We start from the raw sequence: 26302 nt of genomic DNA, 5'->3' as shown, positions 1-26302 counted from the left end.
ACTATCTGTGGCTCCTGTGGCCGTACAGGCTGATGTTTTTATATGATCAAAATCTTGACACAAACCCTGACCATAACAGTGTAATAACGTAATTATTTTAACAAATGTAAATCATAATTCAGTTTACAGTTGTTGTAATGAAAAGAAAATCATTTGGAGCCTAATGGAGATACTCCTTAAAAAAGCAAACGGAGGACACACCAACCACAGAAATAAAATGATGTCAGCGGGCATATTGAAGCCCCCCTCATCCAGCCTCCCTGAGCACACAGGGAAAGTGAGCGTCAAGAAGAGGGAGGGTCCAAGCTGTATTTGCAGCCGCCCGCTGGCTCATACGGCCGCCAATCAACTAAACACGCTTTTCCATTGGCTAAACCCCTTCGCATTTATCGTGCCATCTCGTCAAGCTGCTGTGTAATCGCAGCTAACTTTCTTACGATAGCCTTCCGCTGGAGAACATAGTGCCCGAAGCGCTCCTACATTTTGAGGATTGCAGTCCGAGCGGAGAGACACCGAGCTTCAACATAACACCAATACATCGATTTGACGCTTGGAAGTTATTGAAGCTATATTTCTTTATCCGTAAAAATAGCTAGTCTCTCAAAGGCGTTTGAAATTGGACACCGCTGGCGTTGAGGCCCTCACTTTATGCGGAGGGATACGTTGTTGCGTCTGACAATGTGGACGGAGGTGGTGAAGATGTCTACGAGAAGAATGAAATCATCTCAATTGTAACAACAAAAAAGGAAGACGCGAGATTAGTTACTATAATAGATTTGTTTGCACACAGACTTGTTACATTGTATCAAACACGTGGGCGCTGTATGAAAACCAGGCTTACCAGGACAAAAGGAAGACATCTACTGTGATCCAATGCGTTTCATGCACTGAGGTCGAAATTCTCTTGAAGTTTTATGTTTTTCCCCTTGCGAGTCTCCGCTTTTCTTTTTACTGTTGGATATCACACATTTGGAGAGGAGAGGTAAAACACAATTCTTTCACTACTGTTTTTGGGAAAGTTGCATGAATTCGATAGGTTTCATTGACATACGTTTTGACGCCTGCAATTTTCGAAAAGTTTTGGGAATGTGTGGTTAAAGCGGGGGATGTAAGTTTTTGTCTGGTTTGAGGTGGCGAGCCAAGTGTGTGATGGTCTCCGCATCGACCACGGAGAGGAGGAAATTACTCCTTTGTTCTACAAAAAGACTCCACTAAATGTTAGTCCTGTCTAATAAGCCTCGTTTTGATTTTCACCGTGTGTCTCTTCTAGCCTACTTGCACTAGACAATATATGGAAATATGAAATCTTTACGTTCAGTAATGTTGGTGAGCATTTTAAACTTTCTGTTGTACACGTATTTTCCATACAACCAGAAACAAACTTTCTATAAAAACGCCTTGGTAGCCCTTTAAACATTCCTTTATGGCAGTGTCTGGGTCCCAAGCTAGACTTTATTTTATTGCACATTTGGCAGGAAATTCCTCCTGCCCCCACCCCCACCATCTCCTTTACTGAACTCCCTCATAATGCAAGACTTGAACCCTAATATCTGAAAGAAAGAGCCCAATATGTGTTGCATAAGTTTGGAGCATTGCTTTTATCCTCGAGTGTCAGGCCACGCCGCTTCTTTTACACATAATTTCTTTTCACTAGGAAGAGATACTGGAGATTATCGTGTGTTTAATCCAAGGATAATTTCGAGATGGTTCAAAATAAATCGTGAATGGGTTAGTTGTCAGCAGTAGCTTGGCCCTGGATGTGGCCTAGCCAAAACGAGATCATCTAGTAATGTATACACCCTGGAGTAGCCTAGATGTTTACAGTCATTGTTAAAACTCTTGGACTCGGTGGTTATTATTTTGGCACATTTACTAATGTGTTTTTGGTGGAAGTCATTTTACATCTGTTTCTTTTGTGCAATATTTGTAGCAACTGTTGAATATGCCTTTCTACTCAGTACGAACGTTCGTCTTGTTCCCGCAGTAATAGCAATTAGATAAACACATATTTACATAGTAACTTATTTAGCTTTTTGTTGTTTTGACATTTTTATTAGGATCAATAACACAACTAAAATTGTCCGTAGTCTATGCGCACTGAATTGTGCTTTTTAATTATAAAGTCTTTCGACGTCAACATATTGTTCCACTAGTAATTACAGGTTTGTTAAGCAGGTAAAGGGAACTTAATTTGACCCATCCTTATGTTTGAAAAACGTGGTCAAAAACTCAGAGACACACACATCATTTTCATGAACTAGTGCTAAATATGAAGTTTTGTTGCACAGCATCTGTTTAGCTTGCTTCCCCAATGGTTTGTTTCACTGGAGGTGCAGGCTCTTTGGCGGAGGGTGACCTGCCTTCTCTGCCTTGTGTGGGGTGACAAAGACCCCTAATCTGCTTCCTTCAAATATTGATCCAACAGTAGCTGAAGATGCCATTTTGTTACAATAAGCTGCTCCATACTCTACTCCATTTAACTGTCAGATGTGCCCATATATTTGGGAATAGTAGTTTGTGTTAGTGGTGTGTTTGACCTATTTTTTTTTGTCCTTCATTAGCCATCTTATCCAAAAGTTTGGAAAGGCAATGACAGGCATATTCCTAGCCTATTTACACTTGGGGCAATGTGTTGTGTTTGCTTACTTCCTTTCCTTGTCTCAAGGTTAAATTAGTTCAGCTAGCCTGAGTTCACTAAACCCAGACTGCCCTGTTTGGCTCCCATGAGGTGACGTGTGTTAATTTTCATACATGTGGGAAAAGGGATTTTATGTTTCACACTCTTGTTAATTTTTACCATTATAATTTGTATTCAAGTGATTCTCAGTTGAAAAAATCTTTTCTGGGGTCATTTGAATCCTCTGATCTCCTTGTGTTTACATTTTATAAATTACATTTGCTATAAGGCCTTCTTTTGTTTTTTTTATTGCAACAACAATTTGTGCTAGTGCTGGATTACAAAAGAGGCTGTAAAAGCACACCACCTGTTGGTGTCCAAGTGCCTCTATTCCTCCACTCGCTCCCCTTACCACCAGTTCTCTGTGAGGCTTGCAGAACCACTGCTCGGCATCAGAGAGCTGCCTCAGGCTTGCGTTGGAATGCAAAACACAGGGTAAATCCAGTATTCAAGCTCGCTGTGTCATTTGACAAGGTTCCTTCTGAGTTGACATATGGTAATTTGGTAATGACGTGTTTGCATACAGTCATTAACTCTGCCTTTCACCCCTATTTCCTTGGGCTAACAATAGTCCCAATTATGTCTGTAATTGTAAATGTATTACATTCTCTTTTATGTAGCAATGATCGACATATGGCTGTGTTATTTGCCAGGGTTGCATAAAAAGAAAGACAAATTTTAAGTGATTACTTGGTAGTGATTTGACTAAAGGCAGCGTATTCATCATTTCATGTCAGTGTCTCTTCCACTGCTTGGATGGCAAGGCAGTGTCTGAGTGAAATTAGCATCTTTCAGTAGACATGCCTAAAGGAGTCAATAGTGTTAAATAGCCTAATGTTGTCTATTTTCCCGTGTTGGTCTGTATGTCAATATGGAAATAACTCGGGCTGTATGTTTAGGCTGGCTGAGATTTAATAGACGATCGTTGATTTTCATATTGCAAATTTTGAAATGCACAAGATTTTTGCATAGGACATGAACGGATATGTTACTTTTAAATCTCAAATTTGAATTCCCATCATGGAATAGGTGCTTGGGGGGGGGGGGGGGGGGGGGGGGGATATGTAAGTTGCATTTGCTTTTTAAGAATAGTGCTGACATAGCCCAGCATTGGCATGTTTATAGGAGATGAATAACTCGCCTACATGATTGTTGTAAGTGATATAACAAACCTGTGGTAGTTTGAATTATGCATTATTGTTTTCCTCCCCTTTTTTTAGAGCCACATTTAATGTGTGTTTGTACTCGCCGGTGCCATTAAAATCCCGCATCTGCAAATTTCTCTCGTAGGGTTTATTAGAGACTGAAGGGTATGAACGAGCAGCAGCAGCAGCAAAGAATGGCTGCAGTGGGAACTGACAAGGAACTCAGCGACCTCCTGGATTTCAGTGCGGTAAGACAGTGGGAGAGCAGCCTGGGTGGTTCTGGGTGGCAGTGGGACGTGGGTGGCATGGGGAGGAAGAGCTAAAGAGAGTGGGATAGGGGTTTGGGTGCCAGTAGGAGGGAGAGAGTGGAGGTCTGAATGAGAAAAGTGGGGTAGGGGGTGGGAAAGAAAGTAAGTGGGGGAGATTAATTTTTCAAGATTTGCAACAGTAAATTTTAATGCAGTTTAACAATAGGTAGAGTCAGCTGAAGATTTTTCCATCCTTCATCCTGGGCATGGCAGGGGTAGCACTGAATAGATCAAAGCATGGCCAGGAAAATACAGCTATACCTCAGGTTCACTGGTTACAAATGCATTCAGGGCCTAAATATAGGTTAGTCGGCTGTGTAGATGATACAATGCTCAGCTACATTCATTCATACAGCAGGGGGGAAGTGGATCCTGACTACAGGGAAATTACATCCACTGTTGGGAAAACGTAGACAATGAAAATTAAGCATTCACCTAAACAGATGTAGAATACCAGGTAATTCGCACATATTTACCTTATACATTTATAGTGTATATTTATAAGTAATAAGCACCATTTTTAAAAAATGCAGAAAATAGTGGAAGTAATTCTGGTGTTAGTCCCAGAACCAAATTTACCCCTGTTCGCCTTGTTAACAGAAATTCAAGGGGAAACATTGTGATATATGATCTGGGCCGAGCTGACAGCTTCTGCTTTATTCTGGGGAGATGCATTTCTTTGTGTCACATTTTCAGTCTTTAGGAGGATTATTTTTTCAGTTTTGTTTTGTTCACGGCAAACCTAGTTTGATGGCTGATGATTTTCACAGAGATGCTTTCAGAAGTATTCTCCAGACATCCTCTCCAGAGTGGTTGGAGTTATTCTGTTTGGCTTTTATTTACCTGTGTTTTCATTTGTTTTGAAGCCTTTGTTGAGCTCTGCATTGACATACACATCTCATAAGCCCAATGGAGCAGTGGCAATTTTTTCTTCCCTGATAAATTGAATAGCTGGCAAAGACTAAAATGTCCGTTCTGGATAATTATTATTATTGGGGGACAAAAGGTAATTCCACACCATGAATCCTAATGAATGAAATGTTTGTCAGCAGACTTAATGTCCCGTGAGGTTTCTTTTAACTAACTACAGTTGATTAACACTGAGGTATTAAAAGCGTTGCTTGAGTCATTGAAGCCTTATGATGTGTAAGATTGTGGAACTACAGGACTAGCCTTATTTTAAAGTGAATTTAAATGGATTGTTAGGGCATGGATATTGTCAATGGAGCTGTGTTATAATGGCTTGCTGGATGCAGTCAACCGCTCTGTTAATGTAGTTGTATTCTTTGCTACACTAACGGTATGCAAAGGAAAGACGGAGGGAGAAAAAAACATTCCTTGTTCTGATGGGGGTTTTGTGGGAGGTGCTCATTAGTCAGTTGCGTTCGCGTTAGAGATGCTCAGATTGATCAGCTGCCAATTTGTATCAGCAGATGTTCAGTCTAAATATGACATTGATAATTGGGTGAGAAACTGTCAACACTGTACAACCAAATTTTGTCCTCTTTGTTTATTTCCTGGCTAGCCAGTGAACATATATTAGATTGGACATGAAAAAGCAAAACTGAACACATTTGAGATATTTACAACCAAATGTGATGGGAACAAACAAAAAAAAGAAAAATTAAAGTCTCCAAATCAGATATCAGTCTGCTTTACAAAGACAAACCCGGTAAAACAAACTCATCAGACGCGGTGGTGGCAGATTGGGTTGTGATATAGATGGCCTAGATACAGAAAGGTTGGTTCAGTGGAGTTTGATGAAATGTTACCGGAAGACGGCCCTCAGCAGACATTTAGACCAAACCGTGGCCACAATGTCGAGCCCACAGTCTCTCTATGACAAAACCTCTGGCCTCATCTGAGACTTTGACCTGTTTAAAATTCATGCCTTTAGATATTTATGAATATACTTATATCCAAAGTATTTCATGCCTTTTAGATATTTATGAATATACTTATATCTACAGTATTTCATTCTAAAATGCTGTATATTTACTTTGGGGAAAATGTCACCTGTTATTTATTGTTCAATATAAAAAATGATGGTGACATCTTTTTGAAATGTTACTATTTTGCAAGTAAGGAGCTCAGAAATGCTAATAACTTGATGGTATCTACTAACAAGTTTCACTGTTGTCCCAGCAGTTATTTTGTCAGCGGAGGCATCACGTTTTTCAAATGGCTTATATCTCATTTTTGGACTGACACTCCATAAATGTTTTATTTAGGCTATTTTTCCACAGGAAAAACCCCGGAGGAAAAAAAACAAAAACATAATTCAATAGAAATCACATAGGAACAACCGAAAGACAAAGTATGTGATCTCGCTTATTAGTGGAAATAGGATGTAAAGTGTGCCTTCCTGTGCCTTCTTACTTATCTTTCCCCTTCTCTCTTGTAGATGTTCGCACCTCCTGTAGCCAACGGGAAGAACCGACCGACAACACTCGCTAGCAGCCAGTTTGGTGGATCAGGTAAGATTCCCATATCAGATCCTCAGAATGTAGAATTTTGTTGCCTACTCACTTATCCCAACCAATGAGTCTTAAAGAATTTCTTGCTCAATGTTGAATTATATTTTTTATATTATTTTGTTGTTATGAACTTACTGTTTATTGACATGGCTGGATTGTTCTCTCAAGCGTGACATCATTTTTTGGCCCAAATAAGGGATTCCAGATCCCGCCCCCTTTCAGTCTAACATGAAAATGAATAGGGGTGTAAAATGATTGCCTTTAAATACATCCAGCACTAATATTGACTATTTTTGCTTTTGGGGGTTTCTCTATTATGCGTTTCTTAATTTGTGGAGGTGGATTCTGATGGGTTTTGAAGCTGCAATGAAAAAAAAAAATGCTGACCATACTTAGCTTAGCGTTCCAGCATTTTGTGTCTTTGTGAAGGGAGGATAATGCAACATCCACACCATGGTTGTTAGCAAAATATTTTTTTAAAAATTCAGCAACATGTTAAAATATGTAATAACTTTGTTATGTCATTTCTACATGCATTGTTTCACTCATTTTAAGAACAGAACGATTGGCAAAATGGGATCCAAAAACCCCATTCATGTTCCCCATAGGTGGGGGGAAAAAACGGATCCGGATATAATCCGAAAGCCCCGAAATGACGACAACACTTGAGAGGACTGTTCTGTGGCTGCATGTGCCTTCTGGCAAAACAAAAATGTACTAATTGTAGATCAACAAAGCCTTATTTACTCTATTAGCCACATCAAATAGAAATTCACTACATTCAGCATACTTTCACAATTTATAGCTGTTACAAATTGGTAAATGCTTGTAAGAAAATGAAAATGTATGACATTTGTGTCCAGGAAGTAATGCGTCTGTATTTTACCTAGGCAGGGTGAGGAACGCATTTGTTTATTTTACTGCTGGTCGTAAGGTGTATAGGGCTCGTCACTTTGGTAGTTTTCATTTAGGGCCATGCAACAGCTTGCTCTATGCCCGTTTGTGTGGTGGTCTCTCCTGTTTAAACTCTCTGCTTTTATCCATCCATAATGAGCTATGAGCTATGTAGTTGAAATGTCTTTGGAGTTGATGTAACTGTATGACACTTCTTTTGAGAAACAGAAACATAGAACTGTAGATTAAAATTTAAAAGTAGCTGGAAGATAGTATTAACATAAAGAATTGAGACTATTGTGTGCAAATTTATTAATATGAGTATGTCTAAATTATTTTAATTTTAATACCCCTCTCGTCACAATAGTTTTGTCATTTATTTAGAATCTGGCTTTCTTTACATCACTATTTTAAAGTGCAAACTGGCTGTCAGTTTCCTCCTCCAAAACACCTGAAGCCTTTGAGCGAGCTTTTCTCTCTTCCTGAATGTTATTAGTAAGTCGTGTTGCTCCGTTCCTCTGTCACCCTGCCAACCTGCCGTGTGAAATCGAGTCACACTCCCCAGCGTTCCCCAGAGTGAGAACTCAGCCACTGAGGAACAAAGGCAAAAAAGGGGGCTTATGGACTTGAAACGACTCCCCCACCCTGAAGTGTAAAACACTCCTCCCCCAACACGGCACAGGGCTCTTACCCCCACTGATCTGCAGGAAATGGCTTGAGCCCGAGACAAAGCCCCTCACCCCCAGCTCGCAGCCTCTTAAACTGTCCCAGCATGCAGTGAGTGGCCAGAGTGGAAGAGAGAGCTTGTTGAATAGAGGGATCAGCCTGTGGAAGGCAGGATTCTGTTTGTTTCTATTACGGCAGGCAATTACTTAGCAGTGAGGAGTTAATTCCTGCCCCCCCCCCCCCCCTCCCCAAGTCCTAAAGTGTGCCCCTTGGTCATTGACACCCATTTGAATGCGATACTTCAAGCTGTCACATTTAACTTTCAGAGAACTCCAGGTACCCCCTAATAGCACTTGAGAGTCAAAGTGCTAACATCCACAAATTCCAGGCCAAGAATTTTTCTTAGATCTGTATCATGTTATATAGTACAGACATAGTACCCGGTCTTTCTAGGTGAAGAAGAAAAGAGGCGCTTCAGATGCCGGTGTACATTATTCCTTAGATTTTATGGCTGCTTTTGTCAACAGGACGTGCCTCCCCTATTTTTTAAAGTAAACACAAAAGACAGTCCTGAGGTGCAGTGTTGCGTTTACAGTATTGCTTATTATTCCGCAATACTGCATGATTATGGCCGGGAAAACTATTGATCGTAGAAATGCAAGGATGACAATGGAAGGCAGAACAACGTCCATCTATGACGTCACCTTGGCGGCTTGTATACTAGGAGACCCAGCAGCGCGGGAACGGCAGAGAGCAGCCTAGTGGCCCACCAGACCACCTCTATTCATCAACACAAAAGTGCTCAGAGGGGTGCTAATTGCATTAGGCGTCCTTCTCCCCTCCTCAGTGGCCAGAGCATGTGTGGAGGGGGGGAGGAGAGGGGTGTGTCGGGTAGGAGTGGAGTGGAGGGGAGAGGAGAGGAGAGGAAAGGATTGGAGAGAAGTGCGGGATGTTTGAGAAATAGGGGAGGCAGAGTGTGACGGTGTGTGGTGGGAGCTGGCCAAGCCCACAAGCCTTCAGGCAGGCGTCCCCTCTGTCACCTCTGCAGCTGCTGGCAACGTCTCCAACCCTCTCAACACACGCACACACACACACACACACAAGATACGACAGGCTTGCTCCCCCCCCCCCCCCCGATCACAACAAACAACATTGCGAGTTTACACATGCGGTCTCTCTCACTGTCTCTTACTCCCTCTCTTTTTGACTCTCACGCTCACACACTCACTTGTATACCCACACACGCACCCACACACACTCGCAGTATTGTGTCACTTGCTTTGCACTGTGTATTGGTGTGTTGTAGCTGGAAAGCCTAAGCCTTGAGACTGAAGAAGACGCGAAGGATTTTGGCTTCCTTCTTCAACTAAATTAGATGTTTTCAGAGCTTGCAACTGTGAGAAGGCTTTGTGGCTCAGAAAATAAATATTTCTTTGGGCTCTGGTTGTGACTCAATAGTATTTGTCTTGCCATGTAACTTTCACTGGAGGTTTATTCACACTAGCCGTGCCAAACTCTGGATGGATGCAATCGGGTTGGATACGCATCCAGAGAACTTGTCCGCTTGTGCTTTTCAAATAATTAACAGGTTGCCAACCCCATATCCTTTGGAATTGTGATGTGCACCATTCATTAAATTGAGTTGAGAATATGCACTAACACTATATATATCCTAAATAAACTTTTTTCTTTTTTCACCTGCTAAAGGCTGGTAAATTAGAAAAACAATGTACCTGCTAAAAATATTTTTGTACTGGCCAAATTAATTAATAATACATTTTTCATAGATATATGTCACCCTATCTGCTTTCAGTGCTATTTCGTACATAGAATCAGGATAAAAAATGTGCTCACTTATGCAAGTTTGCAATTCACACAGAAGAATTCACACTACATTTTGAAGTGTAGTTTCAAAGTTTTAAGACCAAAAACTGTATAACTGAAGCCTTCAAATGTTATTGTCTCAAAAAGTTATTGGCCAGTCTGGCTGGTGACCCTTATTTATTTATCCACCAAAGACAAATTTTAGCACCATTTGGCGCTTGGTGGGTGTTAATTTCAGACCCTGAACACTATAGACACATAGCACATCTGGGTACTTGTTGGGTTCAGTTAACTCATTTGTTATGTCGCCAGTTTATCTCTTTGGCTATCATTCAAAAGATATTGATTTTTACAATTTTTGGTTGACAGCAGTGACAGTTAAATGTGTTACATGGCAACAGATCAACAAAAATATAAAGATAGCTATCCTCTTCCCTTTGCTCCTCTCCTCTCTTCTGGCATGGCAGTGTTTGGCTCTCGTAGGCTGGCTGAGCTTCAGTGTCACCTCAGCAGCTCTCCACCTTGTTTTAATTGCCTCCGAGTTAATTACTCCACTAAGTGTGAAACAATGTTGTCAGACTTCTCCTGCACAGCCGTGCTCTCTCTCTATCCTCTGCTCCCCCGCTGGCCAAATGGAGGCTTCATAGGAGGGTGAGCGGTGTATTGGAAATGGTAGTGAGGATTATGAGGTTACTTTATAAACTCAAATTGTTGGCCTGCTAGGCCTACTCAATGCAGATTATTTATTGACAGTGATAATATATAATTTTGCGTGTTACCTGATAGAAGTTTGTGATTGTGCAGTATTTGTGAAAATACTTTATGTATGCCAGCAAATTTGGATGAAGTAAGATGAGTGTCTGGCAGTTAAAACTTAAATATGTTTATTCGTTGCAAGGCTAGAACCCGACTATTGGCCCATTGTTGATGCTTTCATAGATTTGTCTTTCCTCTGAACTGGATTTTATCTCCTTAAATTTGTTATAACTCCTCTTGGCAACAAGCTTTGGCTGAAGTGTCTTCATACAAAGTCTGTCATCTTTATTTAGCAGTGAGCCCATCACCAGTGTCCTGTGTCGTTGGACATGGTTGACGGTGGTGCTGCGCTTTATTAGTGCTGCGGCCTTTCAGCAGGGCCGATCTGACAGTGAGCGAGGCTGATCTTTTGAGGTCCCTTCTCCTCCCTGCTTGCCTGATTCTCCATGCCACTGGCATCAGCTCCATAGATCACGGCTGTCGCAGCGTGTGTAGGTGCTTGCACCGCTCTGTTAGTCTCATCACTCATTCTCACTCGTCAGCCAGGCTGCTGATCTCACCCAGACCCCTCTCACTCTCCCTCCCTCTTTTCCCTAGCTCTCACTCTCTCACCCTCTCTCTCTTCCTCTCTCTCTCCCTCTCCCTCCCTCTCTCTCTCCCTTTCTCTCTCTCTCTCTCCCTCTCTCTAGTCCCCTTGCTTTCTCCTTCCATCCCCTCACTCACTCTTTCTCTTTCGCTCTCTCACACACATTTTTTTAATTAGGCAAAAATCAAAGGCGAAATATGAATATTCATAAGGAAACCACATTAATATGCACAATTATGCAAATCAGCATGCAATTAAGCCTTGTGTCTCCAGAGAGCCTGGATAGCATTAGCGCATAAGACAGGGAGAAGGGGATGATGGGGGTATTTTGGAGTTTTCTGCTCCACCAATCTTTTGGATGTTTTTTCCTTCTGCCACACATTGGCCCTTTGTTTACCTAAAACATATTGGTTCATGTTTTGAGCTTCACACATTTGTTTTATGTCTTAGTTTATGTCTTTATTTGTATCCATTTTATTGAATGGAATTTAAATGTGGTTTAGATGGCACATTGTATCCTATTGGGCTTCTTTAGAGACTATGAACGGTTCATTTTCTACTATTCAGTGACCATAAGGAACACTTATTCATGAGCTTGATAATGACTATATTGAGCAGCAGTTCCCATAGGTTTTTCAGAAATAGTCCAACATTGCATTGCATCTTTAATGCGACAGCTACATGCTCGTTGATCAATAGTGATGCTCTCTCTTTTCTGGCTTGTCCAAGCCCATTGAGACTGGTTAATGACATTGGATAGTTAGAGGAGGACTTGTTGACAGGTTCCCCCGACTGATACGATTCCAGCATCAGGACATTTCTACATACCTGCAGTGACACATAGGATAATAAACTTGTAGTCTCATTTGGGAAATGCTAACGTTCTTTCACAGCAGTAGCCAAACCTGCTCCTTGTTTATTTCATCTGTACTTCAAGCTAACTTACTGGTCTCCCTACCTATCAATCTAACAACGTGTCTTTCTCAGCACTAGATGAGCGCAGCGGCTCTGGGTCCTGGGCCTCAGCAGAACAGAACAGCCCCTCTTTCAACCAAGGACGGGTAAGAGCTAAACACACACACACGCACACACACATACACACACACTCTAGTTAGCACATACCATTTAATGTGGTTTTTGAGATGTGAGCGTTAATACCTGATACCATGAGGCTGTCACACGCTGTCTTCGTCATACGCATATGAATGTGTTCACATGATCGCTCAGCCACAGATGAACACACATACACCCTCTCTCCCCCCAACCACCATAACAGCTTAGTGTTTTGGCATGCTGTGTGCCATTTTTGATTTGAAGTGGTAGTTTTACTTTCTACCTAATAACCTTGGCTCAGAATCCTGCATTGGCACGCTCTCTGCTAGCCCTGAACCTCTGTGGAAGCCCACCGGTAATTGCAGCTTCACATCCGCCGTAACTGTCTTGGCACAACTCTGTGTAAATACAAGGAACAGGGGGTGAAATAGATGCAGCAGACTTTGATTACCACAAGTTGATAATTAAGAAAGTCGGTGTTTGAATCCCCCGAGCTGATGCAGATCTGCTTGGCATGGATCCTGTTAGTTAGACAGGAAGGCAGAGGGAGGGTAACCACTAAGCCATACAGTGGGAACAAGATGGGGATGGCCTTGAAGCACTGGTTATTATTCAGGTCTGTGTGTGTTAGCGTGTGTCTGCCTAATGTTAGTGGATGCATATCTCTTTATTTTTTTTTTTTTTTAAAGTCTCCTCACTTTGTTGTGTATGTGTGTGCCATTGTTCCTACAGGGCTATGGAGAAGGATCCCACTACAGTGAGCATGAAGGCCTGTCCTCGCCATTCCTCAGTTCAGGGATCGCAGGTATGAGAATACAGCCGGAAAACTGGAATGCCACAATTTTAAAACATTATTATTTTTGTTTTTTAACATATTAATATTATGTGGCCAAAAACGGATTTATTGGAGTTTTTTCCACAACATAATAATTATACCAAAAAATGGTAAATGCAATCATGAGTGCCTTTTTATGAGGAGATGTTCAACTGCCTTGTCATACTCCAGTGTTAAAATTGTCACATGATAATGGGTTTTTACTTTGTGGTCGATATGACTGTTTGTGCATATTTTGTTATGACCACAAAATTGTTATCTGGGCGGCAAAGTCTGTGTGTGTGTGTGTGTGTGTGTGTGTGTATACATGCATGTGTGTGCATGCGTGTGTGCCTGTGTTCATTCGTTGAGTGTTGGGGATGTTAGGGCACTGGAGCAGAAACCCTCCCCAGGGTTTTGTCTGGCAGGCAGCTTTAGGCAGCTGAGCGTACTGAAAAAGGGGAGGGCATCTCTGGACTTTTTGTACTTTCGAAAACCTACTTTTCATTTGCTCTAGCACACACCATTACCTCTTGTGTGTGTGTATACAACTCAGTGTTTTACTTGCATAATCATTCAAACAATTGTCATTTTCATCTTGCAGGTAAAAATGAGAGGCCACCGTACACTCCCTTTGGAGGCCAGGTAAGTTCTCATTAGGCTAACTCTTTGCATCTCACTACACGGCTATAATTTGTGCCTGAGGTAAATTCATTTAAGGTGCCAGTATGAAGACAGCCCTGTTCTCTCACTTCTCTTTTCATGTGAAACACTTTGAATTAGTGGTCTCCATTTCCTAGAAGAGAGGGCGTTTGTTTGCGCTGTGCACTCCCACACCCCTGAATGTATTATTAGTAAACCCTTGTCTCCCTGTGTTCTTCTAGCCTGGTTTCCTCCCTAGTGACATAGCGATGCCCAGCCCAGATGCCATGTCCCCCTCTGGCCTGAAGTCTGGCTCCCAGTTCTACCCCTCGTACCCCAACAACCCCAGGAGAAGGCCCCCTGATGGAGGCATAGGTAATGTAACTGAACAAGACACTCGGACACTCCTCAGGGATGAGATTTCCTTTTTCTTTTTTTTTTTATCTCCGATTGCCATTTATTCCTCATGTTTTTGTGTTTCTGATCATATCCCCGTATCTTCTGTGATGCCATTCACTCGTCTCAGCTTTTTATGAAATGGTAGGGGCAAATATTTGAAATGGAGCTAAATGGAGTTATATTTTTTAATATATATTTTTCCACACATAAAGACAGTGTAACAGTCTTTTTTTCTAACTATAATTATTACGTTTTTTTTTTTTTTTTATTATATTTGAACAAACTGTTCAAAACAATGCTAGAATACAGATGAATGCACAGCAACATTCATTCACACTGACATACAGGCGCACACATACACACTGACACACATTTGGGCCATGCTGTTTTCCATGTTCAGTTATTAGATGGTGGATGGAGCAGGCATATCAAGACCTGGCACTAACCACTGCACCTGAACTGACATAACATCGGCAAAATCTGTCATTACTAAATCCTTATTTGTGTTTTTGTCTCTTTTTCACCTTTGTCTGTGTCGCTGTCTGCCTGTATGTAGACACCCAGCCAAAGAAGATCCGGAAACCCCCTGGCCTGCCGTCCTCGGTGAGAGCTCATTTCTGCTCGCCTTCACAGCCCACAGCCAGTCTTTTCTCTCTCTCTCTCGCTCTCTCTCTGTCTCTCACTCTGTCTCTCTCTCTCACTACACACACACACTGCACTCCCCACTCTGCTTGAGCAGTTCTGTGACAGACAGGGGTGAGGACCCTCTGCTCAGTCAGACTCTCAGCGAGTTGACAGTCAGGCGACTCGGCGAGCCCCCAATAAACAACATCACTCTGGTTGTCTCTACACTGCACTCAGTTTCAAGTGGTGGTCAGGGTCTGGCTCTCATGTAGACAGGGAAAATTATAGGATTTTAAGGCACTGTGTCAGGCCTAGTAACTTACCTCCTCCAATGTCCCAATTTGGAGAGGTCCTCATTACAGCGCAGAGGCCTGGGAGTTGGGGGACGGAGGTAGAGATGTTTCAGGCAGGCCAATGCAAGTGGGGTCCAAACAGTATGAAGTAACGGGGCTATCATATAGTCCTTTTGATTTAATGTGCTCAGTGACACATTTTGTCAGTGGGCCCAGAATTCCTAGCAGCTGATGCAACTTATGTGTGGATGCTAGCAACCACACAGAACTGGAAAAAGTAGCCACAGATATGTAGCTTGTATGAATCTTACAGTTGATTTAAAGTGATTTGACCATGAATCACGTTGCAGTTGCCATTTATATATAGTTTCCAATGGCTAAATAAAGCTTATGCTTATGTGTTGATTACCAGCCAGCCATACCATACATTTGCACCTAGTTCATAGATGAGTCAAAGTCCATTTACTCATTTGAATATCACATGGGATAAACACAACAGAAACTCCTTTTAATATGTTTCCCCCTTCAGCTAAACGTAAATCCCTTAAGGGTCCTGAACTGATGCAGAGCTTTGTAAGACAGTCCAGATTATATTTCAAGTTTGGAGGACCCTGGCGGGTGGTTGCCCGTGTTACTGTAGCTATTAGAGGCTGGCGTTCCTGCCTGAGCTGCCATTGGATCATCAATAAGAAATATTGTCATTACACAAACATTTTCTGTAACTCAAACCCCATGCCACACCAGTTCTCAGATGACGGGAGTCTTAGAGTCACGTCACTGGAGCCCCATTTCCACTACAGGCCGTGCCATGGCTCACTCATTACTTAGCCCCTTACTAGTTCTGTAAAGAAATTAAGAAATCTGATTGTTTTTCCTTAGAAAGATAACTGGTAAACGAGTAGAGCTATCAAGCCCTTTTTTTTTTAAATGCACGCCACTGATCCTGTCGTCCACCTGTTGGTGGTGTGTTAAAGGGGCTGGTGAAACTTCTGCGGGTAGACGCAGCTTGTCTTGGTGACTACATCATAGAGATTGAGTGTAAACACTCTGTCTGGCGGAGGCCCCGTCTTTTTCACTCTGTCTGAACCCCAGTCATTCCCCGCAGTGTGAACGATGGCCATGTGGTTTTAGTGCAAATGATTGTGTGTGTGTGAACCCCCCTCCCCCCTTCGCAGAGCCGTCCGCCTACGCTTCGCCACATGATGGCCTGGGTGGGCCTCCCCCTGTGAGTGACCCAGTTGTGAGGCGCGGTGCTTGCGAGGCCTCTTAGCCCCGTGTCTGAGCCCAGATTAATGACTGCTGATGATGATCCTGTGGTCTTTCCTCTTTCCCTCCCTCCCTCCCTTCCTCCACCCCTCCCATCTCGCACTCTCTCTCTTTCTCTTTTCTCTTTCTAGTGCTGTTATTGCTATCTCATTATAAATGAGTAAACACTTGCTAACATCTGTTTGTCAGTAACCATTAAAGCTCCTTTCCCATCTTCCATCTCCTTAAACTGCCTGACTTCTGTAATCCACTAATACCTGTACACCAGATCCTTGTCCTAACCCTGTGAACCTTGACCCCCCTCTCCTCAATCAAACAACAATCAGACAGAGAGAAACTTCTCTTCTGCCCCCTAGTTGTCCACTAGACTCAGCCAGATAACCCTGAATAAAGCGCTTTGAGTTTAGTTTGATGTTAATCTTTCTCTAGTCCCCACCCCTTGTCACAACCCATGTTTTGCCAGTGTTAGGACCTTTACACGGTCATAACCTGAATTACATTAAACCCCTATTAGCGGAGGATTTTACCCTAGAAATCCCTTTTCTTCCTGAGAATACAATTATCCAGCAGCACCAGTCATTGTGTAGTTCTCTGTTCCCATCTAGAGCAGCAGGATTCGCTCGACATTGTTCCCCGTGAAAGAACAACTCAAAGCCTATTGTTAAATGAAGCCATCTCCGTCATGTTTTCCCCTGAATTAACCGTGATCATTTTAAATCCCCTGTTTCCTTCACACTCCCCTGGCCATATCAAGCTTTGTTTAAGTCATTTAGATTACCTTCTTCTGTCCCCCCTCACCACCCCTTATCTCTCTAACCATTTCATAAATCATCAGGGCCTTCATTCCCCCCCCTTGCCCCTTTACCACCCCCTACCCACTGCAATCTCCCTCTCTCTTGCTCTCTCTCTCACTCTCACTCTCTCACTCACTGACTGGATCCCAGCCCCCATCTCTCTCCCTCTCTTCTCTCCCTCTCCTCAGCCCAGCTGCCTGTGGAGTTGGATGTGGTCCAGGAACAGGCAGATGGCTCTGTAATTAGAAGTGCATCTCTCCATTCCCTTTCCACTTCTCCCTGTTAAATCAAATTACAGAAAAAATCCCTTTTCTGGATTAGCATTCTTTGCAGCATAGCCTCCATTCTCCCTCTCTTCCTCTCTCTTTCTGTCTCTCTCTTTCTCTCCCCCTCTCTAGTACATGTGAGGTAGAGTGATTGGTGGTTGACGGTGTCGGGGAAACTGAGGGCTTCTCATGTCCGTCTTCAATCTATGGCTGCGGAGCACATAGGAGTGGAATGTTCCTTCAGGCCCGGCGTCCATTTTTGTTAGCAATACCTAGAAAGGATTATTGAACACCTTGAGGGACTAATATAAAATGTCCAATTTCATTACAGCGGCCCTTTGCATGTTTTCTGTACTTGCACACCAGAATCGAAATCCCCATGTTCATGTCAGATAAAATGCGATAGTGCTAGTTTAAGGGTATTGGCAATGGTGTGTGTGTGTGTTGGCTCACTGAATGCATGGTATGTGTGCGAGCTGACACTGAGTGTCTATAGGGAGGGGCTGCAGGCCAGGCAGTGAGTGCGATGTCACTGGGCTCCTGGGAGCTAGAGGAAGCGCTCACTGTGCACTGGGATTCAAGCCGTCGCTGTGCCCAGCATGCCATGGCCGCTGTGCTCTCCTCCACAGGCAAGGAGCCGGCCTGCCTCCCTCCCCAGCAGACTCCCTCTTGCCATCTTGTGGCCACTTGGAGCTACTGTAGTTAAATGGCTTTGGAAAGCATGCAGGATAGGGTGGAGCAATACCCCTCACTACTGACACGTTTCATTTTATAGATGCTCAGGGTTATATGTGGAGAGAAAATGCTATCACTTTAATTCAGAAGCATAAAATATGCGTTTCATGTTTGTAGTCATTGTAGAAAGCATGGGCCAACTGCTGTCTGCCTGTGTCTGTTTGTTTAGGTGTATGCTTCCACATCTGGTGATGAGTATGCCAGGGACAATGGAGGATATCCTGGTGCTAAGCCTGGAGCCGTCTACCCTGGCTCTTTTTACATGCAAGGTAACCTCTCGCATAGTGCTGGGCAATAAAACAATATCAATTATCTCGATTACATTTTCCTTGATTTTGAATTATAACCAGCTTGATAATTTAGCAGAGTTCCTCTCATACTTAAAAGATAATTCCAGTTATTTTCAACAAATTTTCATTGCTTAATTTCGTTATTCTTAATTAAAAATGGTTATAGTGTTGAAAAATAAGACTGAAAAACGATTACACTCCTGCTTGTTGCCTCTTTAATTATTTATTTTTTGCAGTTTTATTCTGTTATTGTTTTAAATTAAAGTTAATTAACCCTTTAAACTTGACAGAAATTGTGATTTTACATATATCTGGATTAAAAATTGACATTGCCTGATATGAAAATTTTAATCGTGAGCCTTATCATCCAGCACTACTTCCACATTATAATATGTTTTGACTTACTTTTGTGAACTCATATGCACAAATGTATCTCCACTTACAGAGGACCCCTGGACGTCTTCTGGCTACTCTGCCATGCTGGGTAACTCGCCTCACATTGGGCAGCCTGGCACCTTCTCTGCCATCAACCCACAAGACAGGATGGTGAGTAGGACTCAGTCTCAGCCCCAGTCTAATCTTGGACTTTCTGCTCTTTCTTTTCTGTCTCGCTCTCTCTTTCTCTTTTGCTTTCTCTCTGCTCTCTCTCTGTTAGATGTAGTGTTCTAATGTTGCTTGTAAGCCAATTATATGGTGAAACTAAGATAGTAACTTTTCTTAGTAGGACTAAATATCTACTAGTATCTGCTTGACAAAGATGTCAGCCCCTTTTGTGTAATAAAACCACAGATATCATATCACATATCTGTAACGTCTAAATTGTTCACTGACAGCTTTATTCAGAGGTTGAGTCATTTTACCGTCACCCTCCCTTTAGAAGTGAATCCATTTGTCACACTATTTTTATTATTTTTTTTATTGAGGGGTGTGTGCCTAATGAAGCTGCTTGTATCCCCTCTCCAGAAGCGTCACCCCCTGCCTCTGTCCCCACAGAACTATCCTCTGCATGGCAGCGAGGTCAACGGCTTCCACTCAGCCCCCACCAACTACAACCACACATCCACCATCAATGGGGACGGCATCATGGGTAAGGAGTTTTTAAGTGACCTCATCACACAAAACAAGACAAGTGTCTCAGTCGCATGTTTCACTGATTGCAAATCGGTGTGTTGATTTAGCTCCCGTGGTCGTTCCTTAGATTTTTGTATCTAAGAACAAATGCACAAGACATGTGACCCACATTATTATTATTTGTGTCTCCACAGCCAACCGAGGCACCACGGCTGGCAGTTCAGGAGATGAGATCGGGAAGGCTCTGGCCTCTGTGAGTTCTCCTTTTTCTAGTTAAAATCTACCAGCTTCACAGAATAGCATTGAAATGCCTTGTTTAGGTTCCCTAGTGTATGCCTTGCTGTTCATTACATCGAGGTGTTGTGTTTGACTATTTCAGATCTACCCCTCGGACCACAACAGTAACAACTTCTCCTCAGCTCCGTCCACTCCTGGGTCTCCTCAGGGTATTGCAGGTACAATGATGCTGTGCAGAATTCTCACATACAAATAATATGAGGATTTTTTTTTAATATACAGACAGTTACAAAATATAGGGTTTTAATCAGTGATGGGTGGGTAAACTATGACCTCCAGTCAGTGATCATCATAAAGCAAACAACCAATATAAACAAAATTAATTTTCTATTCAGAAACCATTCATTTCTGTTTTCTTAAACGACCCTATTTTATGTAGCTTTGATCAATTTGTTACTACTCTTAAGACGATGAATACTATGATTTTTTTTTTTTTTTCATGATTCATGTCACCCTAAAAAGCTGAATGAACTCTCTTCTGCAACCAAAGTTGTTAACCTGAGTGTTGGTGGGTTTACCCTCCATTTCATTCCTGGTTTTAATTCATGCAACCTCTAATTTGGTTAGAATTACAACTTCAGCCACAGAATATATCATACCAGTGTATCTAAACTTGTTTAGTTTGATTACTGCCTTGGTGTTTGCATATGAAAACGAATCAGTGGAAATTGTTTGGGCAAAAATGGCTCTCTTAGCATGTCAGCTTCAGCATAGAAACGACTGTGCAGCTCCACCTGCTGTTGAAGCGGAGAATTACCACTGTATATAGTCTGTTCTTAATAATCTATTCTCTCTGCAGGAGCTCAGTCTCAGTGGCAAAGACCAACCACACCCAACTACGAAGGGCAACCACACACACTGGTACGTTCAGACATCTCTCTGCTGCGTCATTCAACATTTATTTTAGTGTCTTTATATTGTATAGAAAGATTAAGGTTAATTTGAAGTTTGTCTATAATAAATTATTCTACTAAATAGCTGTTCTATACTGCTATTGGTCTTAATTATGTAAATAAGTTCCTTTCATCAGTCCAGTGCAGTTCAGTGTGCTTGGGCTTAAATATTCTTCCATTTCTCAAATAGGTATTGTCTGTTCCTTGTGATTTTGTTCATCATAATGATATCCAACATATTTCTTTTACTAATATATAGCAGAATAAAATGGAGGACCGTTTGGAGGAGGCCATTCATGTACTGCGCAGCCATGCTGTGGGCCAGGGCCCAGGCTTGGGGGCCGCCCACTCCGACATGCACAGCCTGCTGTCCGCGGTACACAACGGAGGCCTCGGAGGCCTCTCTCCAGCTTTCTCCAATGCTAGTCTGGCCCTCAGCAACAGACACCCTGCTATGGTTAGTCACCTATTCTGCTCACGTTACATTTTTGTTTGTGTGTGTTTGACAGAGACTTGGACTTTTGATGTTCTTTCATGAAACATCTCACAACAAAACACAACCAGAATCCCCCGAGTGACTCACTTGTCTGTGTTTTTGGTTAGTTTTGTCAAGTACAAGATATCCACTGACACCTTCTAAACCTTTAAACCAGGAATGGAAAGGAAAGGTTATGTTGGCAGAGTGGAGATTCAGATGTGTTAGGACCAATCAACAAAGAGTGTTAAGAACATATTAATTCCCTCAGCCATCACTGAACAGAATGTGGCAAAAGCTGGGGCCAAATGAACAAACTCTATCCTTTGTAACACACCTTACAAGAACTATTAACATGTGCAATACACTTTGCTGATCTGTACAATAGCACTTCATCTTAAGTATGTTTTGTTTTATATGATAATTGTAAACCAACTGCCTTTAACTATGTCCAACACTAATCTTGATTATTTTTGCTTTCAAGGGTTCAGCTATTATGCTTTTTTTTTTCTTTGTTGAGATGGATTCTGATGGGTTTTGAAGCCGAAATTAAAAAGGAAAAAATCGCTAGCCATACGTAGCTTAGCATTTCATTTCAGTTTTAAAAAAATCAGTAACATGTTAAAATATGTAAAAACTTTGTCATATGTCATTTCTACTGCATTATTTCACTTTAAAAACAGAACAATTGGCAAACATGATCCAAAAGTCCCATTCATTTTCACCTTAGACAAAAGAAAAATGACAACCACACTGTGGAACACAATGTATAACTGTGCCATCTGCTGGCCAAAAAGCCCTGTCTAAAACCTTGATTATGGGCTGTTTTTAGCAAGTATGACAAATACCTCAAATTATTTCTTTCATCCCATTGTAAGCCAGTACTTTTGTATTGGCCTTTTCTCTTTATCTAACTACAGGTAGCATTCATTAGCATACGTGCAAGCTGATATGACTATGACTAGTCAGTACATTGCAAACCATGACCTTTTCTTTGCACGTTGGGCTACCACATTTCCTGTGGGGAAACCCTGCAGTCTGTGTTTTATGATGGTACGGTTGTGTAGATTGTGAGACTGAGATCATTATCTCTTTACCTTCAACAGGGAGGGAACCACCATGAGGAGCCCACAGGCCTTCCTCCCAGCAGCACTCTGCTGCACGGTCACCATGCCTCCGGACCCACACAGTCAGCTGGCCAACCAGAGGGTTTCACCAGTAAGCCAGACCACTATTTGCTCTCTTTTGTTAGCTACTTAATCTAACTCTGTCAGTTTACATGCTCATTCTCCATTTCCCTCTCACTCTCCCTCTTTGGATTTCTTTCACTGTTCCTCCTTATCTGAGCTTAAAGGGCCCTCGCAGCAACAGATTTTAGAAAATCCCCTGTATTTGCTATTTTCAGATGGGCTGGCTCAAGGTTCACTACCTCACACAGAGGAGTGCGTACACTAGTCTTATCACAATAACCGAAATTATGATACTACTTCGATACTGCTGCGAAAGATTGAATTCAGTACTGAATCTTAGAAATCTTTGGTGCTTTCACCAAATGTTTTATGCAAGATGGAATTCCATTTCAACATCTCATCCAGACGGCATGTAAGTGCGGATGTCATGTGGATTGGAATAGTTAAAAGGAGTATGAGCCGCAGTCTGGCTGTTGACAGTTGACTGCAGCAGTCAAATTTCAACCAAGTTGAGCAGCTGAAAACATGGCAACTGCATCAAATGGTCCACCACGTTTTGAACTGAATCCAAGTCCACCTCAACTAGTTGACAGGAGCAAATGTGCTTACAGAGCCGACAAAGACACCCAGCCGCCATGTCAAAACCCCTGTTCAAATGTAGCTAAAACGCTACAGAAGTCAAGGGTGGTAAGACAAGTTAATTAGTACAACATCTCAGACCAAAACATTGCATTTGTTCAGTGACATTGGACATTAATAGTTTCTCCTGTTTGTCGCACTATCGTGGTAGTATTGAATTTTTAGATATCAGTATTTGTATCAAAGTCAAATTTCTGGTTTTGTGGAAGTGCTGTCATACACACTGATATGTATTTGAGCATGTTTGACTAAAGTGACCTCTCTTGAACTTCAATATTAGTTTTTTACATGAGTTGTATCACATCGCTTCCCCTAATAAGAGCTGCTTGTCAGCTGAAATTGAAAGGTTTCAGTGCCTCAGTTGAGTCCTTACATCTGTGTGTTTGTCCCCAGATCTCCCTGGTGGTGTAGCCCGTTCCACACACTCCTCCAGCAGCTCAGACATCAAAAGAGAAGACAAGGAGGATGACGAGAACTCATCCATTGCAGACAAGTCTGACGATGAGAAGAAGGAGTCCAAGCTAGCACGCACTCGAGCAAGGTAGCATGGCTCTTACTCCACTTCCTATTCTTCTTACTCTGGATAAGTGTTAAACCTGAAATTTGTTTAAACTATTGAAATGCAGTTTAACTTGAATTTAGGTGCAGACAATTTTATCCCTCAAAGGTGGAAATCTTCCTGTATTATGTCACTCTTTTCCGAGTATGAGAATATAGGGGAAGCCACTTTTGTTTTGGACATTTCAGCAAGGTTTCAAATGTCGGCTGTTAGACAAATGGTGTTTAGATGATATGTAGTTTGTGTATGTTTCTGTTATTGACTCCATACTGTATGTCCCACTGGTAGCCCAGGCTACGTTAGATATTTAACTATGTTGACACCCCCTTCCCCTCATATTACGTTTTCAGAAAGGAGGCGTTGGCCCTCCAGATCCTCTCTGGCCTTACAGACCAGAAAGATGAGTAAGTCTCTCCGATAGAGAAACCATTTCTTGTGCTTTGTGGCCTCTCAGTCAAACATCAGTCAAAGCACATGTTGGTGGAGCTGGTGTCTGAAATCACCATTTTGACTGGCAAAGTCACTTTAGCAGATTAAGACATTTTGAACTTGATCATCAGTCACTGACGTTCGCTTTTTCTGGACATACGTTGTATCGCATTAAGCAAAGCAGCAAACCGTGCACACACTGGCAAGCTACACAAGTATAAGGATAAAAGTAAACATTTCCAACTTCTGTGGGATAAACGTCTTGAAGGTTTTTCTTTTCTGATGACTTTAAATGGGAGATGTGGCTTCTTAGAGGATGTCTTTTCTTCCACTATTCACATTCACAACAAAGTATGTGCTTACTCTGTTCTCATTTGTTAGTGCATCCATCCAATACTCTGTTCACCTGTGGGCATGCAAGCTATAGTTGATATATCTGTCTACACAACCATGTTATATGGCTAAAAGGCCAAACAATAACTAATTAGCATACTGAAATTTGTTAAAATTCACACCTATTATGCTGTCAAATCAAGAACATGTTTAGCCCAGATTTGGTGTTTTTTTTTTTTTTTACCAATTCACATTGAGTCATATAAGTGCCTCAATATCACAGCAACAATATAAAAAAAAAAATCCAAATCTGCCACATTGCACCAACCCTACAAATATATTTTTTTATTTCTTTAGTGTCATCTTATATGTCAATGACTGTGTTGATAATGGATATAAGAGTGAATTAACGGTGGAAAATAGTTTATTATTGTTCAAAATATGCTGATTAACCTTATGAGCAATGTTTTACCAATATTACTACATTCCTAGGGATTCTGTATGTTGTTGGCCATGGGTGCGTGGCACCCACAGCACCCATTCAGTTTCCCCTCATGCCTGTGGGTATACAGCCCTTGCTATTGATGCAGCATCTTGTAAAACTTGATGCAGCTAAATGTTAATTTGGGTTATAAGGGGACGTGAAAACTACGATTTGGAATGGTGAAAATTAGGGATGCACCGATGCCACTTTTTCAATGCCGATACCGATTACGAGTATGAAAGTTTAAGTATCGGCCGATACTGAGTACCGATCCGATCCATTACTTTTACTGAACAGTGCAGGCTTACTTCCTTAGTTTGGGGTCAATGGACAAAATTATTGAGATAAAATCCTTGTTTTTCCCACTGTTTGAGAAATACAGGCTTCTATGTGCCACAAATGCATAAAATCAAGACAGTTTGCTTTTATTTCTTACATGTTACTCATGGCTTTCGGTATCAGATTTTAGTCTTGGGTAAAATCTCCGATACCGATATTCCATTTTAGCCTGGTATCGGCACCGATACCGATACCAGTATCGGTATCGGTGCATCCCTAGTGAAAATGGTTTTGAAATCTCTTCCTACTTATGGCTTCAACCTTTTCCCTCTTTGTTCTCATTCAGTCAGGACGAGGAGGAGGAGGATGATGAGGACCTTCCCCCTGAGGTGAAGATGGAGCGCGAGAAGGAACGGCGAGTGGCCAACAACGCCCGTGAGCGTCTGAGAGTACGGGACATCAATGAGGCATTTAAGGAACTTGGGAGGATGTGCCAGCTGCACCTCAGCAACGACAAACCTCAGACCAAACTTCTCATCCTGCACCAAGCCGTCAATGTCATCCTCAACTTAGAACAACAAGTCAGAGGTCAGTCTCCGAGCAGCAGGTTTTGGACTGGAGGCTTGCACCTTGTTCTCGGCGGTTAACAGAAGTGATTCTTAGTTTTGTTTCCCTCCGTTAAATACATTGTTTGCTATAAGGCCTGTTTCTCTTTTGCTGTTTCTCTGTCAGAGCGTAACCTGAACCCCAAGGCAGCGTGTCTAAAACGTCGCGAGGAGGAGAAGGTGTCTGGGGTGGTGGGAGACGCACCCATGCAGCTCTCAGGAGGCCATCCTAGTCTGGGGGGAGATGGCCACAACCCAGTTAGCCACATGTAACGCCAGGTAGGTGCTGCAGTTCAGCTGCTTTACTGATGATTTAGGATGATTTAGGATGTTACCAAGGGCTGGGCGATGTATATCGTATAATATCAATATTGTGATATGAGACTAGATATCGTCTGTGATTTTGGTTATCGTGATATTACAAAATAACTTAAATGCTACCTGGTCTTAAAGGCTGCGTTACAGTAAAGTGTTAAAATTTTCTGAACTTATTAGCCTGTTCTGACTGAGTAAAATGAACAATGATTGGCTTTACCTGC

At 42.1% G+C, this 26302-nt stretch overlaps 2 protein-coding genes across 5 annotated transcripts in view; one reads left to right on the top strand and one right to left on the bottom strand.

Annotated features, from left to right (window-relative positions):
- LOC139929162 (uncharacterized) overlaps positions 1–26302 on the bottom strand; it is a 383413-nt gene that overhangs the window by 154349 nt on the left and 202762 nt on the right. The window lies entirely within an intron of this gene.
- Positions 664–26302, top strand: part of tcf3b (transcription factor 3b) — a 29720-nt gene continuing 4081 nt past the window's right edge. Inside the window, exons 1-20 of one of the 4 annotated variants that reach the window (XM_071908325.2) lie at positions 664–982; positions 3968–4070; positions 6535–6607; positions 12321–12394; positions 13119–13191; positions 13805–13845; positions 14085–14217; positions 14798–14844; positions 18389–18488; positions 18955–19055; positions 19503–19596; positions 19775–19833; positions 19960–20035; positions 20677–20738; positions 21030–21227; positions 22352–22463; positions 23468–23615; positions 23984–24037; positions 25505–25746; positions 25891–26042. In XM_071908325.2, coding sequence (XP_071764426.1) covers positions 3990–4070; positions 6535–6607; positions 12321–12394; positions 13119–13191; positions 13805–13845; positions 14085–14217; positions 14798–14844; positions 18389–18488; positions 18955–19055; positions 19503–19596; positions 19775–19833; positions 19960–20035; positions 20677–20738; positions 21030–21227; positions 22352–22463; positions 23468–23615; positions 23984–24037; positions 25505–25746; positions 25891–26036 — 1914 coding nt within the window. In that variant the 5' untranslated portion in view covers positions 664–982; positions 3968–3989 and the 3' untranslated portion in view covers positions 26037–26042. Of the gene's footprint in view, positions 983–3967; positions 4071–6534; positions 6608–12320; positions 12395–13118; positions 13192–13804; positions 13846–14084; positions 14218–14797; positions 14845–18388; positions 18489–18954; positions 19056–19472; positions 19597–19774; positions 19834–19959; positions 20036–20676; positions 20739–21029; positions 21228–22351; positions 22464–23467; positions 23616–23983; positions 24038–25504; positions 25747–25890; positions 26043–26302 lie in introns of all 4 variants that reach the window. The other 3 variants (XM_071908324.2, XM_071908326.2, XM_078285557.1) reach the window with 3 other exon arrangements.

The sequence above is a fragment of the Centroberyx gerrardi genome, chromosome 9 (genome assembly GCF_048128805.1).
Source record: "Centroberyx gerrardi isolate f3 chromosome 9, fCenGer3.hap1.cur.20231027, whole genome shotgun sequence".
Taxonomy (NCBI): Eukaryota; Metazoa; Chordata; class Actinopteri; order Beryciformes; family Berycidae; genus Centroberyx; species Centroberyx gerrardi.
This window is presented reverse-complemented; position numbering and strand designations above follow the sequence as displayed.